The sequence below is a fragment of the Oryctolagus cuniculus genome, chromosome 21, assembly GCF_964237555.1.
Source record: "Oryctolagus cuniculus chromosome 21, mOryCun1.1, whole genome shotgun sequence".
Lineage (NCBI taxonomy): Eukaryota > Metazoa > Chordata > Mammalia > Lagomorpha > Leporidae > Oryctolagus > Oryctolagus cuniculus.
The window spans coordinates 10,412,053-10,428,964 of NC_091452.1; the positions used below are offsets into that span (position 1 = coordinate 10,412,053).

General features: G+C 57.2%; 1 protein-coding gene across 4 annotated transcripts; it reads left to right on the top strand.

The window, feature by feature from the left end:
- The first annotated feature begins 4,821 nt into the window (after nt 1–4,821).
- On the top strand, nt 4,822–16,582 carry SDSL (serine dehydratase like). Of its 4 annotated transcripts, none has more exons than XM_051826592.2 (8): nt 4,822–5,024; nt 9,021–9,204; nt 9,333–9,372; nt 9,699–9,838; nt 11,841–11,929; nt 12,670–12,897; nt 14,841–14,965; nt 16,216–16,582. In XM_051826592.2, exons 2-8 carry the CDS (start codon nt 9,043–9,045, stop codon nt 16,407–16,409), a joined length of 978 nt encoding a protein of 325 aa, XP_051682552.1. In that variant the 5' UTR covers nt 4,822–5,024; nt 9,021–9,042; the 3' UTR covers nt 16,410–16,582. The 4 variants fall into 4 exon arrangements, with proteins under 4 accessions (XP_051682552.1, XP_051682551.1, XP_051682553.1 ...); XM_051826591.2 differs by having other exon boundaries at nt 4,877–5,024; nt 8,971–9,204; XM_051826593.2 differs by having other exon boundaries at nt 4,942–4,998; nt 8,971–9,204.
- Nucleotides 16,583–16,912: the final 330 nt, after the last annotated feature.

Below are 16,912 nucleotides of genomic sequence, written 5' to 3' on the forward strand. Positions count from 1 at the left end.
TAGCATCCTTAGCAGCTTCTCCTATGTGGGGGGAGGCAAAGACAAAGCCACTGTAGGTGTCTATAGAGACATGGAGATACTTTAGTTTGCCAAATTTTGGGAAGTGTGTGACATCCATTTGCCACAGTTGATTAGGGAGAAGACCACGCGGATTGACTCCCAAATGCGGTACAGGTTGGCTTGTAACGCATGAGGGGCATTCTTTGACTATTTCAAGAGCCTGTTCTCGTGAAATTTTACAAAACAAATGGAGAGATTGAGTATTTAAGTGATGCAACCTATGCAAGTTTTGAGCTTCCTGCACTGATCTCACAATTATGGGGAAGGTGAGCCTTGTAGCAGCATCTGCCTGGGCATTACCTTCTGAGAGTGATCCTGGTAGGCTTGTGTGCGCCCTAATATGTCCCAAATAGAAGGGCTGTTGTCTTTCTCGTATTAGCTTTTGAATTTGTATAAACAAGGGCATAGCGTTGGAAGTTGTTTTAAGAAAAGGAGAAGTCTCAAGCAACAGAATGGAGTGAGCTACATATGCACTATTAGTATGAATATTTACAGCCTGATTGGAAAACTGTGTAAAGACTTGGAGTATGGCATACAACTCAACAAGGGGTAATACCTCGGGGCCTGGAAGAAATTGAGGATGTATTTCCAGTAATTAAAGGCAGAAGAACCAGTTGTGCTAGACGGGTGCCCTGTGGAACGACAGCCACCCCATTAATAGCGACTGCCAGAATTTTTATCTCCCCGGTAAAGTCACCGTCAATAATACCGGGACAAACTTGAATGCCTTTAAGGGTGGCTGACGCTTGGCCGAGAATAAAAGCACAGGTACCTGAAGGCAAGGGGCCCTGCACCCCTGTAGGGATAATTTGGGGGCCCTGGGTGGAATCTAATATTGTATCGGAGGCGGCACAGAGTTCCAATCCTGCGCTACCTGGGGTTGCTCGTTGGAGGGAGGCAATTCCTGAGCCTGAGGCTGGGAGGGGACAAACCGTACTGCCCCAGGGTTTGTCCTTTGAGATACCTGGGCCAGGGGCTGGCCCCTCTGGGAGTTTCCCGGTATGCGAGGAGGGAGGGGTTGGCCTGAAGAATGTTTTTGACCTTCATTCGTTTGCCCAGTGATAACCCCTATGATATGGGGTGGGGGGCATAGGGTGGAGGGGAGCGGCCTGCCTGGGGGAGATGGAGCCACGCCTTGGGCCATGGGCCTGTTTGATAAGGCGGTTGGACATTCCCTGACAAGCTATGGCTCGTGACACTGGCATCCCATATCAGAGAGCTGGCTTGAGTGCCGACTGCTCCATTTCCAATCCAGCTCCCTGCTAATGCGCCTGGGAAAGCAGCAAAGGGTGGCCCAAATGTTTGGGCCCCTGCACCCATGTGGGAGACCCAGAAGCTCCAGACTCCTGGTTTCTCATTGGCCCAGCCCCTGCCATTGCAGCCATTTGAAGAGTGAGCCAGTGGATAGAAGATACACACCCCCCCCGCCTCTGTGTGTGTGTGTGTGTGTGTGTTTCCCTCTGTGACTCTGCCTTCCAAATAAATAAAAATCTTTTCTAAAAAAATAGGAATCTGGGGACTGGTGCTGTGGCATAGTGGATTAAGCCACTGCTTGCAGCGCCGGCATCCCATATGGGCACTTGTTCGAGTCCTGGCGGCTCCACTTTCAGTCCAGCTCCTGCTAAGGTGCCTGGGAAAGCAGCAGCAGATGGCCCAAGTCCTTGGGCCCCTACACCCACGTGGGAGACCCTAATTGAGTTCTGGGCTCTTGGCTTCAGCCTGTCCCAGCCCTGGCCGTTGTGGGCATTTGGGGAGTGAACCAGCAGATGGAAGATCTCTCTCCCTCTCTCTTTTTGTTACCAGAGAAATTGCAGGGTTCTTGTCTTCGCGCAAGAAAGAATTCAGGCGTGAGACAGAGAGTAGTGGGAGGTAAAATAGCAAGGCTTATTAGGGAAGGGACATCCGTAAGGATGGATGGGCACCTCTCCAGAGGGTGCCCAGTCACTCGGACTGGGGGGGTGGAGAGGAGCGAGGTTACATGGTTGAGTGGAGAGAGTACACCTGGCCAGGCAGGCGGGTGACTCAGCAGAGAGGCAGAGGGCTGAGTGCGCAGTCCGGTTGAGGCCGGGGGTTTTTAAGATGGGTCTTGCTTCCCCACCTGTTCCTCTTGGAACAAAGGGCTTTTTGGATGCAAATGTTAACAAACTTCTCCCTGAGTTTTCTCTTGAAGGTCTGAAACAAAGGACTTTCTGGATGCAAATGTTATCAGACAGGAGGAAGGGAGCAGGGTGTTTGAGATGCAGATACTGGGCTGCACCTGGGAGATGGTGGAAGATTTGTCAGGCAGAAGGGGTGGGGACCCCCCCCCCCCCACCTGGCAGGTTATCAGGTGGAAGGGGGCAGGGCAGGACAGGGCAGGATGTCAATACCGGGCTGCCCCTGAAACACCATCAGGACGACCTTGAGATGCAGCATATGCTGGATATAGATGTCTTCTCTTTAGGCCTTTATGTCACACACACATAAGCTCATAACTGACTTTCTATGTAACATTTTTACCTTTCAAAGAAAATGAAAATAAATAAATACCATTACAATCAAATCTAGGGATATTGTAAATGAAGGTTCATTTTCAGGACAATTGTCAAACATCTCATCACATCAACACCTCCCAGAAGATTCTTCCTGCCCCGGATCTTCCTGGAAGAGATCTTACTACTTTGCAAAAAGAAAAATGCCTTTTTTCTCAGAGTAGATTTCGTGGTCCAGAAAGGGAAATGAAAACCGTAGAGCCAGCGGGCAGAGGTCCAGAGACCCCGGCTAGGCTGCGCCCCGGTGTCAGGGTGGTCAGTTAGGAGGCAGCACAGGGATAGCACCCACGCCCTTTGTTCCCCTGACGTGGGTTCCTGCCCCAGGGGTGCACCCAGGGCGCCCGCTCATCTCCTCGAGGCCATGGGACGTGCGCCAGGCGACACTTGTTGTTGACCTTGGCCGGCAGGCCCTGGGGAGGAGGTGCACAGACCGGGGTACTGCCAGCCCGTGACCCACGAGCGGGCACCCACAGTGCCGATGCCTCCGTGCAGGTGCCGGTTTGTGCCTGGCGTGCGCCCAGGTTTATCTTTGGTTGCGTCGCTCTGTCCTGCGCACGTAGCCACTGTTTAGTTTGGGTGTTTGCTTGTCCCCAGTTTGCTCAGATCTTCTGTCTGTGTGTCTGCATCAGCGTGAGGAAATCATCAAATAAACTCAAGGCCTTCTCATCGCGCATCCTGGCTGAGATGACGCCTCTGGTGTTGGGTCCACACCAGCTGGGAGGAGGTGCCCAGTACCTGTGCCGCCCCGTACACCAGCCCCTGCTCACCTTGGCTTTGTTTTTGTTCTTTTTTTTTTTTTTTTTAAGATTTAATTAATTTATTTAAGAGGTAGAGTCACAGACAGTGAGAGGAAGAGACAGAGAGAGAGGTCTTCCTTCTGTTGGTTTACTTCCCAAATGGCCGCAACGGCTGGAGATGCGCCAATCTGAAGCCAGGAACCAGGAGCTTCTTCCCAGTCTCCCAGGCGGGTGCAGGGGTCCAAGGACCTGGGCCATCTTCTACTGCTTTCGCAGGCCACAGCAGAGAGCTGGATCAGAAGAGGGGCAGCTGGGACTAGAACTGGCACCCACATGGGATGCCGGCACTGCAGGCAGAAGATTAACCTACTGTGCCATGGCACTGGCCCCTTGTTTTTGTTCTTTTTAAAGATTTATTTATTTATTTAAAAGGCAGAATTGCAGAGAGAGAGAGAGAGTGAGAGAGAAGGAGAGATAGAGAGAGGGGGGCGAGAGAGACCTTCCATCTGCTGGTTCATTCCCCAAATGGCCACAGCAGCCAGGGCCAGACCAGGCTGAAGCCAGGAGCCTGGATCTCCATCCGGGTCTCCCACATGGGTGGCATGAACCCAACTGCTGGAGCCATCACCTGCTGCCTCCCAGGGTGTGCACTGGTGGGGACTGGGGACTGGCCAGAGCAGGAAACTGAGTCCAGTGTCCCCAGGGTGATGGTGGCCGAGAGGGGACACGCAGCCCATCCCAGCGCTGCCCTGCCACAAGCCTTCGCCGGCTCCAGGCACAGGTCCAGACCCAGGACTGGCAGCGTCGCCCCGCCCCTTGGCCACCTCCCTTCCAGGCCCGGAGACCCCACCCCCTGTTCTCCAACTTCAGACTCCACTCCCTGAAGGAATTCCTGACTCAGCGCAGACTTTGCCTCCTGCCCAGCCCCCAGCCCCTGCTTGGGCTCCGGGCCCTGCCCTCTCCGGCTCCTGTGGCCTGATAGCCCTGATTAGACCTCTCTACAGCAGAGGGCTTGGCGGGGGATGTGGGGGGGGTTGGGGGTGGAGGGGTGGGGGGTGGGGCCCAGGCCATCCTGGTTGGGGCCAAAGGTCCCAGGCACTGTCACGGAGCAGGTGTCCAAGCCATATCCATTGAACAAATGAATGAACAGTTATTCATTCATTCAATCATTGTTGAGTAATAATTGGGCTCCTGTACTGAGTGTGAAATACCTGGGAAGGGGGAGGAGCTTCAGGAAAGCCACGCCCTCCCCCCAGATAGATGAGGGCTCTTTGTCTTCATTTTTCCGACTCAGGCCCAAGCTGACCCCAGCAGTAGCTCAGGGGACGCAGCCCGGTGTGTGGATGAGCCCTGGACCTGGATAAGGTGTAGATGGTTGGTGCCACGGAGCAGGTGGCCAGGTTAGAGGCAAGGAGGCTTCTGCCCCTCTCTGAGTCGCCCCCCTGTCTCGCTGAACCTCAGTTTTCTCATCTGTCTAATGGGGCCAGGTAATGCATGAGTCACAGGCGGAGGCCCTGAGCTGGTCTGGACCTCCTTCCTCCTCTGTCTTTGCCCTGAGCCCTAGAGTTGGGCACTGTCCCTTTAACACGGGAGGAGGGGCCAAGGCAGCCGGAAGCCAGGCAGAGCCTGTGCCCCAGGGACAGCCTGCAGCAGGACTGGCACTGGCCGAGGTAGTCCGGGGACTTCAGGCAGGGAGGTAAGGGGTCTGGGGCCCGTGGGACCCCTGGGGCTGCAGGAGTGTGAGTGTGAATGTGGGGTGGTCTGGGCAGCTCTGGGCCAAGTCTGGGCAGGGGATAGAGGCAGAGGTGGGAGGGAGGGAGCTTCAGCCCCCACCCCAGACTCAGGGCCCTGTGGGGGGGGGGGCAGGGGCTGGGCCTGCAGGCCAGAGCTGGGCCTTGGGCCCCCGTGGGCCAGCTTGGGGCTTTCTGGTCCAGGGCACTTGGCCTGCAGCGCTGGCCAGGCGGCTTCTGGGTCAAGACCTTGGGGGTGAGGCAGTGGAAAAGGCAGGCGTCCTTACTCCAACGCAGGGCCAAGGGAGAGGGACTCGGCCAAGGTCACGCGTGGCAGGGACTGGCGCCTGAGCCTAGTGCCATCCACCGTCTCGTCCCATAGCAGGGGCTCCCAGGGCTGCCCCTTGCCCCCAGGGGCGGCCATGCTGGGCGAGAGCTGTGCATCCCTGGCCCAGGCCGGCGGGGTCTGGGTTGACGACGCTGTCGGCGACTTGAGGCTAATTCATTCCACTGATGCCTGCTGTCTGCCTTGTGGGCAGCAGGTGTGACCAAGAGGTTGGAGGAGGCCGGGGGACTGAGCCAGGAGCACTTGGCTCCTGGGGGTGAAGGACAGCTGTGGATTAAATGCCAGACGGGTAATAACAATGAGAATGAATCAGAGAAAGCGAAGCACGCCGGTTATGAGCACGGTTTCCTGGGTTCCAATCCTGGCTGTGCCACTTGGCGCTGTGTGGTCCAAGATGAGCCACTCCACCTCCCTGGGCCTCAGTTTCGTTGCGATGAAGGGTGGTTCATAGGAGCGCAAGGATCCCGTGAGATGAGACGCAGGTGCCTGGCCCAGTGCCTGCTCTCACACTGGTTGTTACTGTGCTGTGTCAGCACGGAGGCACGGCGTGACTCTGTGGCCCCAGTGACGCCTCGCCATGACCCGGGCTGCACGGGCCCTCCTGGTGGTCCTCGCTTTCAGAACTGAGTGTTCACAGTCTCCCGCTCTGAGAGGCCCTTCCTGACCCCCGACCCTGACGTCCGTCCCTGGCTTCTTTGTCTCCCTGTGAACACAGGTCTCTCTCAGCAGGTTTTGTTTGTTTGTTTGTTTGTTTTTTGACAGGCAGAGTGGATAGTGACAGAGAGAGACAGAGAGAAAGGTCTTCCTTTTGCCGTTGGTTCACCCTCCAACGGCCGCCGCGACCGGCGCACCGCGCTGATCCGATGGCAGGAGCCAGGTGCTTCTCCTGGTCTCCCATGGGGTGCAGGGCCCAAGCACCTGGGCCATCCTCCACTGCACTCCCTGGCCACAGCAGAGAGCTGGCCTGGAAGAGGGGCAACCGGGACAGAATCCGGTGCCCCAACCGGGACTAGAACCCGGTGTGACAGCGCTGCAAGGCGGAGGATTAGCCTAGTGAGCTGCGGCGCTGGCCTCTGCAGTTTTGCCATTCCGGATTCTCATGTTTGTCTAAACCGTTCTGTGACACGCCCAGCTCCCGTGCCAGGGCCTGTGCCTTACAGATGTGAACACTCACGAGTGAGGGCGTCGAAGGTCCCCATGAGGTCGGGGCTGCAGAAGACACAGCCGATGTCTGGCACGAGGTAGATTTGACAAATAGCAGCTGTGCCACACCCTGGCCCGGGGGTTAGGAGAGTACTTATCCCTGTTTTGCAGGAAGAGAAGGTGTTGAGACATGAGTTGGATCACACACACAAGCCCTGGGTCTCCGGTCCACCCTAAAACCCATGCTTTTGGGCTCCAGGCCAGGCTGTGCTGGGTTTGGGAATAGGGAGACACATGGGCCCCTCTCTCTCAGCGCCCACGTGGGAGCCGCTCCGGCTGGGGCTGGGTGCACGTGGCTGAGGCTTTGCCCTGCCGGGGAGTCCAGCACCACCTGGACGCCGGCCCAGCTCCTGAACTCTGACTCATATGGAGGAGAGCTTGGGTCTCTGTGAGGGGGTGAGGGTGCAGCGCTCCTCTTAGTGGCCAATAGTGGAACTGCGTGAGGGGCCCAGGGTTTTCCTACCGCTGAGAAAAAGGGGGCTGTTAGCTCCTTTTCCCTCCTCCCTCACTTCCTCGCTCGCTTCCTTACCCACTGGCCCAGTCCCTCGCTCACCAGTGGCTTCCCGCTGCAAGCAGAATGAAAGTAAGAGGGAAGCTCCCCATGTGCGGCACCCCTGCCAGCCTCCCCTGCCTCCCCCCTCCCCCCACTCCACCCCATCCCTTTCTCTCTGCACCTGGGCAGCACCCCAAGTTCATTTCTCCCTCTGTTCCCTCTACACCAGTGCTCTTCCCTGGGCTCCCGTGTCATCCGTCTCCAAGGTCCCCCTGGGAGAGCTAACAGACCACAGGGAAGTTAAATCCTTGCAGTCAATCAAAATGCATGCATCCAGTGTGCACCTGATTCCAACTGTTCAAGACCCCAACCCTTAGCCACACCCTGACCGACTGTCTCCTCCCCCTTTTATTACGTTCAATGAGATGATGAGAGAGTAAACAGTGACCAGCTCTCTGACATTATTGGGGTGGGCGTTTTGGCCCGGTGGTTAAGTGTTGCACTGTGGCCCAAGTCCTGGCTCTGCTCCCAATTCCAGCTCCCTGCTAACGTGCACCACATTAAGATGTGGGCCCTGCCACCCATGGGGGACGTTTGGATGGAGCTCCACCGTCCTGGTTTTCACCTGGCCCAGCCCTGGCTGTTGCAGGCATTTGGGGAGTGAACCAGTGAATGGAAGATCTTTCCCTCCTCTACTCTGCAAGAAGATGAAAATAAATGAACAAGTTACTCCTTTCTTCGTTAATGTTCATTGTGAATGCTCAATGAATTTGAACAAATGTATACAGCAAATGTATACAATCACGTGACTGCATTTTTTACAAAGTTCTTTATTTTTTTAAAGAAAGTTATTTATTTGAAAAGCAGAGAGAGAGAGAGAGAGAGAGAGAGAGAGAGAGAGAGAGAGACCTTCCATCCACTTGTTCACTCCCCAAGTGGTCACTGCCCAGCCTGGGCCAGGCTGAAGCCAGGAGTCAGGAACTCTGTCCAGGTCTCCTACGTGGGTGCAGGGGCCCAAGGACTTGGGCCACCCTCCGCTGCTTTCCCAGGTGCATTAGCAGGGAGCTGGATCAGAAGTGGGGTCTCAGGGACTCAGGTGGGCACACCCATGTGGAATGTGGGTATCCTAAGTGGACAGTGAGAGAGAGAGACAGAGAGAAAGGTCTTCCTTTGCCGTTGGTTCACCCTCCAATGGCCGCTGGGCTGGCGCACTGTGGCCGGCGCACCGCGCTGATGCGAAGGCAGGAGCCAGGTGCTTCTCCTGGTCTCCCATGGGGTGCAGGGCCCAAGCACTTGGGCCATCCTTCACTGCACTCCCGGGCCACAGCAGAGAGCTGGCCTGGAAGAGGGGCAACCGGGGCAGAATCCGGTGCCCCGACTGGGACTAGAACCCAGTGTGCCAGTGCTGCAGGTGGAGAATTAGCCTAGTGAGCCGCAGCGCCGGCCCATAATAGGAGTTTAAAAATGTTTCTTCGAGAAACATCTTTCCTGACTATCTGTGCCAAAATACGCCCCCTCCCCATGTCACTCCTCCTTGAATTCAGGGATCGTGTCTGCCCAGCTGGGTGTGGCCTCCGCTAACCGGTTTCCTCCTGGGGCTCGGGGTACGGTGGGTGCTCGGCAGATGGTTTTGAAGTGAACGTGTGAGTGAGGGACAGGCGAGTCCTCCTGCTCTCTCACTGCCCATCACCATGTGTTGGCTGCATTCCCTCTCCTGGCCCCTTGGGCAGCCATGGTTCAGCCAGGTGGGGCCTCCTGCCCAAACCTCCCTGGGAAGCCCGGGGAGCAGCAGGTACTTGCCTGGCAGCTGTGGGGCGAGGGCACCCAAGCTGAGGGTCTGTCCAGCTCTCCCCGCTCTGTCCTGGTTTAGGGGACTCCCCAGGGGCTGCTCCGGCCTGTGCGTGTCCTGTCCTCCTGCAGCCTTGGGGGTGGCAGTGACAGCATGGAGAGCCACGGCAAGACAGAGCCCTTCCACGTGGCCACACCCCTGCTGGAGAGCTGGGCGCTGTCCCAGGTGGCGGGCACCGCTGTCTTCCTCAAGTGTGAGAACATGCAGCCCGTCGGCTCCTTCAAGATCCGGGGCATCGGGCACTTCTGCCAGGAGGTGAGGGGGCGGGGCTTGGGCAGGGGGGCGGGGACACCTGAGCAGTGGTGTCTAGCTCTGGGTGCCCCGGCTCTGCTCTCCATGACGCCTGCTTGGCTTAGTGTCCAACCCCCTTCCTCTCTCCCCAGATGGTCAAGAAGGGATGCAGACACCTGGTGTGCTCCTCAGGTGACCCCGCCCTGCCCTGCCTCCTGGGGTGGGGGAGGAGCTAGCTGGAGATGTCAAAAAGACCCCGGAAGCCGCAGGCTCGCCAGCCACCGTCCCACAACCCTAGTGAGAAGGTGGCCGCTCTCCCTGGTGACGCTGAAATCCCAGTCATGGATGGAGGCGGGGACAGAGTTCCTGATCAGCTCTGTCTACCGCACGCGGCCACCTGTGGCTCAGGGGAGGGTGATCAGCGGGGCAGGTGACCCTGGGGAGGAAGTGACCACAGGGAAATGGAGCACAGGGCATGGGGGTGTCCACGGCTCATGCTCCTTCTGCCGCCTTCTTAGGAGGCAATGCAGGCATCGCCGCTGCCTACGTGGCCCGGAAGCTGGGCATCCCCGCCACCATCGTGCTGCCGGAGGGCACCTCCCCGCAGGTGGTGAGAAGGCTGGAGGGCGAAGGGGCTGAGGTTCAGCTGGCAGGAAAGGTAAGGACCCCCGGAAGGGCGGAGCCGGCTGGAGTGGGCGCTTCCCCTCACACGCCCCACCCGGAGATCTGTCTCCTTTTCCTTTTGATGAACTGGGGGAGGGTCTGTCTTCTCTTAGGGTGGGAGTGAGTGGGGGGGGAGCTGTGTGGTGCCTTCCCCATCCGGAGGAGACCTCCAGGCACGGAACAGGAAATTCAGGAAGCGAGTGGTCAGCAGGGGAGGGTCTCGCTCCTGCACCCTCACCAGCACTCGGTATAATTAAAGGTTTCCATTTGACAAGACAACAAGGAGAAATATAATGACCACATCATTTCTTTTTTTTGAAAAAAGATTTACTTATTTATTTGAAAGACAGAGTTACAGAGAGGCAGAGAGGGGGAGGGGGGCCTTCCATCTGCTGGTTCACTCCCCAAATAGCCCTAACAGCTGGAGCTGGGCTGATCTGAATCCAGGAGCCAGGAGCTTCTTCTGGGTCTCCCATGTGGGTGCAGTGACCCGAATTGTTGGGCCATCTTCTGCTGCTTTCCCAGGCCATAGCAGAGAGCTGGATCAGAAGAGGGGCAGCCAGGAGTCGAACTGGCGCCCATATGGGATGCCGGCATTGCAGGCGGTGGCTTTGCCCAGTACACTGCAACACCAGCCCAGGCCACATCATTTCTTACTCTGAGACCACCCCAATATGAAAGAGGCACACAGATAAGGATATCACATTAGCACTCGTTCACTTTGTTACCAAAAAGATAAAAAAAATAAATAAATAAAAAATAGAGACATGGGCATGTAATCTTTCTCCTTCCTGGGGAGAAGGAAAAATTCATTCAAATAAGGGTGAACAGGTTGTCAAAAACCTCGTTGCATTAACATGAAAAGCATTTCCATGGTCCCTGAAAATGATTCTGCAAATACCTAGAGTAGGCAGTCCCCACCCCCTCCCCCCTTCCCGCCCTCCTTTCCTTCCTTCTCTGCTTGTTTCCATCCATCCACCCACCTGGTCTCCCTCTCTCGCTCCCTTCATCCATCTATTCCCTACCCTCCCTTCCCCCCTTCATTCATACATCCTTTTAACCATCCATCACCTGTATGTCCATCTATCTGTCCACTAACCCACTCATCCATCCATCTACCTGTTCATCCACCCATCCAAGCATTTGTTCATCCATCCATCTGCCCATCCACCCATCCACCTGTTCATCCACCCATCCACCCATCCATCCATCCATCCAGTGTTCATCAAACGCACACTCTGTGCCTATGTTAGGCTGTTGTGGGGATACAGAGACAACAGAGCGTGCTGTTGACGCCCATGCAGTGTGGATGTTGTGTGCAGCCTCACAGGTAACGGTGGAGGGCAGCAGAGTGGGATGCGTTTGTGGTGGGGGAAGCACAGAGTGTTTTCATCAGCCATCCTGCTAACCCATGCTGTGTAACAATGGCTCCCATGAGGAGCGCTGATGAGAAACAGTGTTGCTGTTCCTCAGGAGTCCGTGGGTGGCCAGGCGAGGTTCTGCTTCAGCCTTGGCCAAGGTTAAGTTCTACAAAGGGCCCCTCCTTTTTCTTGGCGTGTGGCCACATGGGCATGTTTCTCTCAAGCTCATGGCAAGAGGGGTGAGGAGAAATGCATGGCGTCTTCAAGACCTCTGCTTGGAGCGGCTGCACTGTCACTTCCACCATGTGTCACGGCTGAGACTGGCCTCAGTGGGGGTGGGGACACGGAAGAAGAGGGAGGCCCAGATGCGTGGTTCTGAGGGGGGCGGGGGGAAAGATTGGAAGTCCCATGGCCAGCCTGGGATTCTCCGGCTCCATCCACCACATGGCAGGGCAGCGAGATGGCTGTGGGGATGGCGGGAGCGCGTGGCACCTGTTTACCCACCCAGGGTCAGTGTGTCCTTGCTCCAGGGGGCCACCGGTCCGTGCCTGGTCTTGAGCTCAGGAGCCTCCCGATCCCTCCTCCAACCTCGCGCTGCCTGGCTCCCAGTTCTGAGAGCTGTCACTTTTTCTTTAGGTCTGGGATGAGGCTAATGTGAGGGCACAGGAGTTAGCCAAGAGGGATGGCTGGGTGAATGTCCACCCATTTGACCACCCCCTGATATGGTAAGGCTGGTATCCACCCCCCCTGCCCTGCTCTGGGAGCTGGGAGGCCTTGATTGGGTCACCGCCTCCACCCTCATTGCCCACAGAGAAAAGAGGCCTCAAAACCAGACTTGTGTCCAGACCCCATTTCTGATGCTTGGGAATTGTGTGACTTTGGGCAAAGCACCCTCCCCCCGTGCCTCAGTTCCCACAGGAGTAAACTGGAAGTGAGAGAGTCAGAGAGCTGACTGAATACATATTTAGGGGCCAGGCACAGGCCAACAGCTGCCCTAGCACTATTCCATTCATCCTCCCCAAAGCTCTCGAGGTGGGTGCTAACTATGCCCATTTCACAGAAGATGAAACTGAGGGACAGAATGGTCCAGCAACTTGCCCAAGATCACACAGCTAGGACATGTCAGAGACCACCCTGGAGTCACAGGGTGGTTCTGAGTGGTGTCCGGGTCCTGCTGAAACCACACACACTAACACTGCCTCTTTGCAAAGCTGTTGGGGGGAGGGATGCCATAAGACAGTGCCCAAGAAAAGTGTCAAGGAGCTTAGGGGAGGGGCAGGGAGTGAATGAAAGAATAAGGGGGATGAGTAGACCCTGGGTGAAGCAAACGTTGCAGAACCTCTCTCCCCCGGCTGGGGTTTAGGGACCTGTGGGGTGGGGAGCCCACCTCTGTGATCCCCCAACCCTGGGAGCCTCCAGAACTGAGAACTCACTCACCTGCCTCTTTCTCCCACCCACTCCCCAGGGAAGGTAACGCCAGCTTGGTGCGGGAGCTGAAGGCAGCCCTGGGAACCCCGCCAGCGGCCCTGGTGCTGGCCGTGGGGGGTGGGGGACTCCTGCTCGGGGTGGTGACTGGCCTGGTGGAGGTGGGCTGGCAGCATGTGCCCATCATCGCCATGGAAACCCGTGGGGCACACTGTCTCAACGCGGCCACAAAGGCAGGCAAGCTGGTCACACTGCCAGACATCACCAGGTAAGCTCAGGCTGGGACCATGGTAGGGGGGTTGCTGGGGGGCACCCAAAAGGGCCTCTTTGTGGGACTTTAACCACAGTGATGTGCATCTGAGTCGGAGGCTGTGCCAAGAAGGTGGATGAGGGAAATGATCTATTTACACCTTATCCATTCACAAGACCAGCGTTCACTGGTCTGTGTTATTGCAAGCACAGTTTGTACTTGTGGCAGGTGAGTTAGAAAACATAGGCAAGCAATAAGAGCAGAAAACCAAAGGTCACGCTCAACTCCAGCATCAAAGGCTGAGGTCAGACTGGCTGCATTTTCCCCAGTTTTTCACCCGTGCATGCATAGTGAGAAGTGGAAATCTGCCTGGTACAGAGCAGTTGTTCTGCAGATGTCTGTGACATGAATGAACGAGTTGATCATATAGTTCAAGAGGTTGGGATTCACAGCAGAAGCATTGGGTGATATCTGTGGACCTGCCATCTCAGTAAACGTCACCACCACCCATCCAAGTGCTCTGGCTGGAAGGTGCTTCCCTCTCCCTTGTTGAATTCTCCCCATTCTTCTCCAAGAATCCAGCTCCTTCCAAGTCCTTGTCCCTGTCCCCCACTGCATCCTCATGCCCTCTCCCATCTCCTGTGCCACCCAATAACATTTTTATCTCACACACCTCACAATTAACCAATCCAGCGGTTGATGGTGCAACCATCAGCACAATTGTAGAACATTTCATAACACCCAAAGAAACCCCTCACCCTTAACCGTCATCACCCAGGCCCCCCACCCCTGCCCCCACAATTACTCCTGTACTTTCTCTCTATTGAGTTGCATATGCTGGCCATTTTGTTGGAATGGAGTCACACAGCATGAGGCCTATGGTGTCTGGTCTCTTCTACTCAGCACCTCGTGCCCCAGGGCTTGTGTTGGTATTTTATTCCTCCTTATGGCCAACTGCTAGTCCAACCAAGGCCACACTTGGGTTGTCAGCCCAGAAGCTGATGAGAGGACATTTGGGCTGGGTCCATGTTGGGGCTCTTGGGAGTCTGTGTGAGGTGCATTGTTATTGCCCAGGGAGCAGGTCCCAGGGGTGCAGCTGCTGGGTGCACTGAGCCCCTTGTCTTCCCTCCCTCCATGGCTACCCTGCAGGATTCCTCCTTCACCCACCCAGCAATGCCGCCCGAAGCTCCCAGGTCTGGCTCTCCCCTCGCTGTGCCCCAGCCACCTGGCCGTCCTCCACTGCCCTCCGCGGGTGCTCTCTCTGCCCAGGCTGTCCCCTCTGCCCGGCTCCTCTCAGCTGGTTTCTCCTCTGCACTCACATCTCAGCGGCAAAGTCACCAGAGACAGGCCCCCCACCACCCTCTCCTTGGGGCGACCCCTCCGAATGTTGTCGTTCATACCACATTCCAAGCTGGGAAGTTCTTCACCACTCCTGTGTTTGGGCGCCCATCCCCGCCTCCCCTGCCAGCCCCAGCCATGAGCACAGCCACAGCCGACGCTGCTCTGGGAACTTGCTGCGCGGTGTTACAGGTGTTGTAACTCACTCCTCAGGACGCCCCTGAGAACCATTTCTCAGATGAGGAGACTGAGACCCAGAGAGACGAATGATCTCCCAGGGTCGCGCAGGGAGTGTGAGCCGCAATTCAAAACCAGGCAGCCTGGCTCCCGAGGCTATGCCCTGGCCCCCTGGGGGTTGGAGGTTCCTCCGGGGACTCACGGGCCTGAACCATTGCCCAGCTTCTATGCAAGGGTTTCTGGGGTCAGCGTGAGGACCAGCACCGTCAGGGCTGTAGGGCCAGAGGGGCAGACGCCACACAATGAGTCAAAGGCAATATTCGTGCATCTTCTCTCTGCACCTTGCAATGCAAACTCCAGCCCCTGGCATGGTAGGGGGAGGACTGTGCCTGCGTGGGGAGGCGACTCTGCCCCAGCTTGTCCCTGCCCCCTGCTCCTTCCTGCAGCGTGGCCAAGAGCCTGGGTGCCAAGACGGTGGCCGCCCGGGCCCTGGAGTGTGCCCTGGAGTGTGAGATCCTCTCTGAGGTGGTGGAGGACGCTGAGGCCGTGTATGCGGTGCAGCAGTTCCTGGGTGAGTGACGCTGCCCCGACCTGGGCTCAGAGACCCTCTGCCCACCTGTCCACCCATTCACGTCCTCCCCCGTCATGTCTGAGCCCTCGGTCCGTCCACCAGCTGGATCCAGGCCCCTGCCCCTCCAGTGTGAGCACACGCTCGCTCTTGTCTGTGTCCTCAGCACAGGGCTGAGTGTGCATGGATTAAGCCCACAACGTGCCAAGAAGTAGTTGGAGGGGTGGGGTGCAGTGTGCCGCGCGGTCTCCAGCCTCCAGCTCTTGGTCAGAGCTACTCCTCCCCCTGATCCCTTCCCTAGCCCTACTCCCCACCAGCTTCATTTGACTGAAGAGGCTGTTCAGTCATCAAGACACCTCCTCCAGGAAGCCTCCCCTGCTCTCCCACCTCTACCCCACCTGAGTTGGGGACCTCCTATTCACCAGTCCCCTGGCTCATAACTGCCTGGTGTTTTTCCAGCTCCATCACTAGGCTGTGAGCTCCCTGGGGGAGGGGGCTGCTGTGTCCCAGGGTCTTCCTAGCACAAATCCTGGCAGGGAGGGGGCCACTCGATAAATATTTGTTGAATGAGTGGGCGAATGTATGAGTGAGTGGAGAGTAGAATAACAGTAGAGGGATGCACAGATGGATTGATGGGGCAGTGGACTGATGAAATGGATGGGTGGGTAGATGGACACATGGATGAATGGACATACTGATAGATGGACAGACAGTCATGTGATGGATGGAGCTGGAGAGATGGGTGATTGATGGGTAGTTGATCGATGGGTGGATACACTGATTGATGGCTACTCGGATGGACAGTCTGATGATGGATGGATGGAGGAAAGATGGACAGGCGGAGAGATGGATGCTTGGGTTGATGGATGGAGAGAGAGACAAATGACGGATGATGACATGAGTGGATGGATGGATGGCTGGGTGTGGGGGAGGGTGGGTGGATGGGTGGATGGGTGGCTGGATGGGCATGGATGGCTTGGTGGATGGGTGCATGAATGGGTGGGTAGATGGGTGGGCAGAGAGATGGATGCATGGGTGGCTGGGTGGCCGGGTGGGTGGGTGGATGGATGGGTGCATGGTTGGGTGGCCGGGTGGGTAGGTGGATGGATGGGGGCATGGGTGGGTGGATGGATGGGTGCATGATTGGGTGGCCGGGTGGCTGGGTGGGTGGGCAGCTGCATGGAGCCACAGTGCCCAGACCCTGCCGGGCACTGACGGGTCCCTCCTGCCCCTGTCTGCTCCCCCGTCCCCAGACGATGAACGGATGCTGGTGGAGCCCGCGTGTGGGGCAGCCTTGGCCGCCGTCTACTCCGGCCTCCTGGGGAGACTCCGGGCTGAAGGCCGCCTGCGCCCTGCCCCGGCTCCAGTTGTGGTCATCGTGTGTGGGGGCAACAACATTAACAGCCGGGAGCTGCAGGCTCTGAGAACGCAGCTGGGCCAGAGCTGAGGTGCTCCGGCCTGCGGGGGCTGCGAGGGCCCCAGGGAGCCCTGGGAGGTGCACGGACGCCCTTGTGGACATGGTGGAGGCTGCCCTGTGTGTCTGCACAGGCCGCCGCCCGTGGGAGCCCTCCCGAGCCACTCCCGCAGCCCCTAATAAACCTTTTCTTGGTTAAGTTTGCACCTCCTGCGTGTCCCATGTTTCTTCATCCACGAGCTCAGAGATCCTGCAGCAGCCCTGGGACACACGGCTTGAAGACTCAGGTCTAAAGGACGCCAGCCCAGCTGAGCGCCTAAGGGCTCTGCTCCCCAGAGAGCCAGCTCAGGTGCCCAGGTCAGGAGGGGGAGGGGGACCCATTTCCTGTCCCCCCCATATGCGTGCCATGTGCCTGATGCTCTTCTGGGGGCTTCCTGCCCACTGTCTTCCTTAGTGTCCTTTGACGAAGAGGCAGCCATCGTTACCACCTGCCTTACGTATGGGGACACAGAGGCTCGGGACGTTGTCAGAACTCA

Bases quoted from the DNA above. Each gene is read 5' to 3' on its own strand.
- SDSL (XM_051826592.2), top strand. From the start codon at position 9,043: ATGGAGAGCCACGGCAAGACAGAGCCCTTCCACGTGGCCACACCCCTG. The intron at 9,839-11,840 runs GTAAGGACCCCC...CTTTTTCTTTAG, and splicing joins AGGTTCAGCTGGCAGGAAAG to GTCTGGGATGAGGCTAATGT. The intron at 14,966-16,215 runs GTGAGTGACGCT...CCCCGTCCCCAG, and splicing joins TGCGGTGCAGCAGTTCCTGG to ACGATGAACGGATGCTGGTG.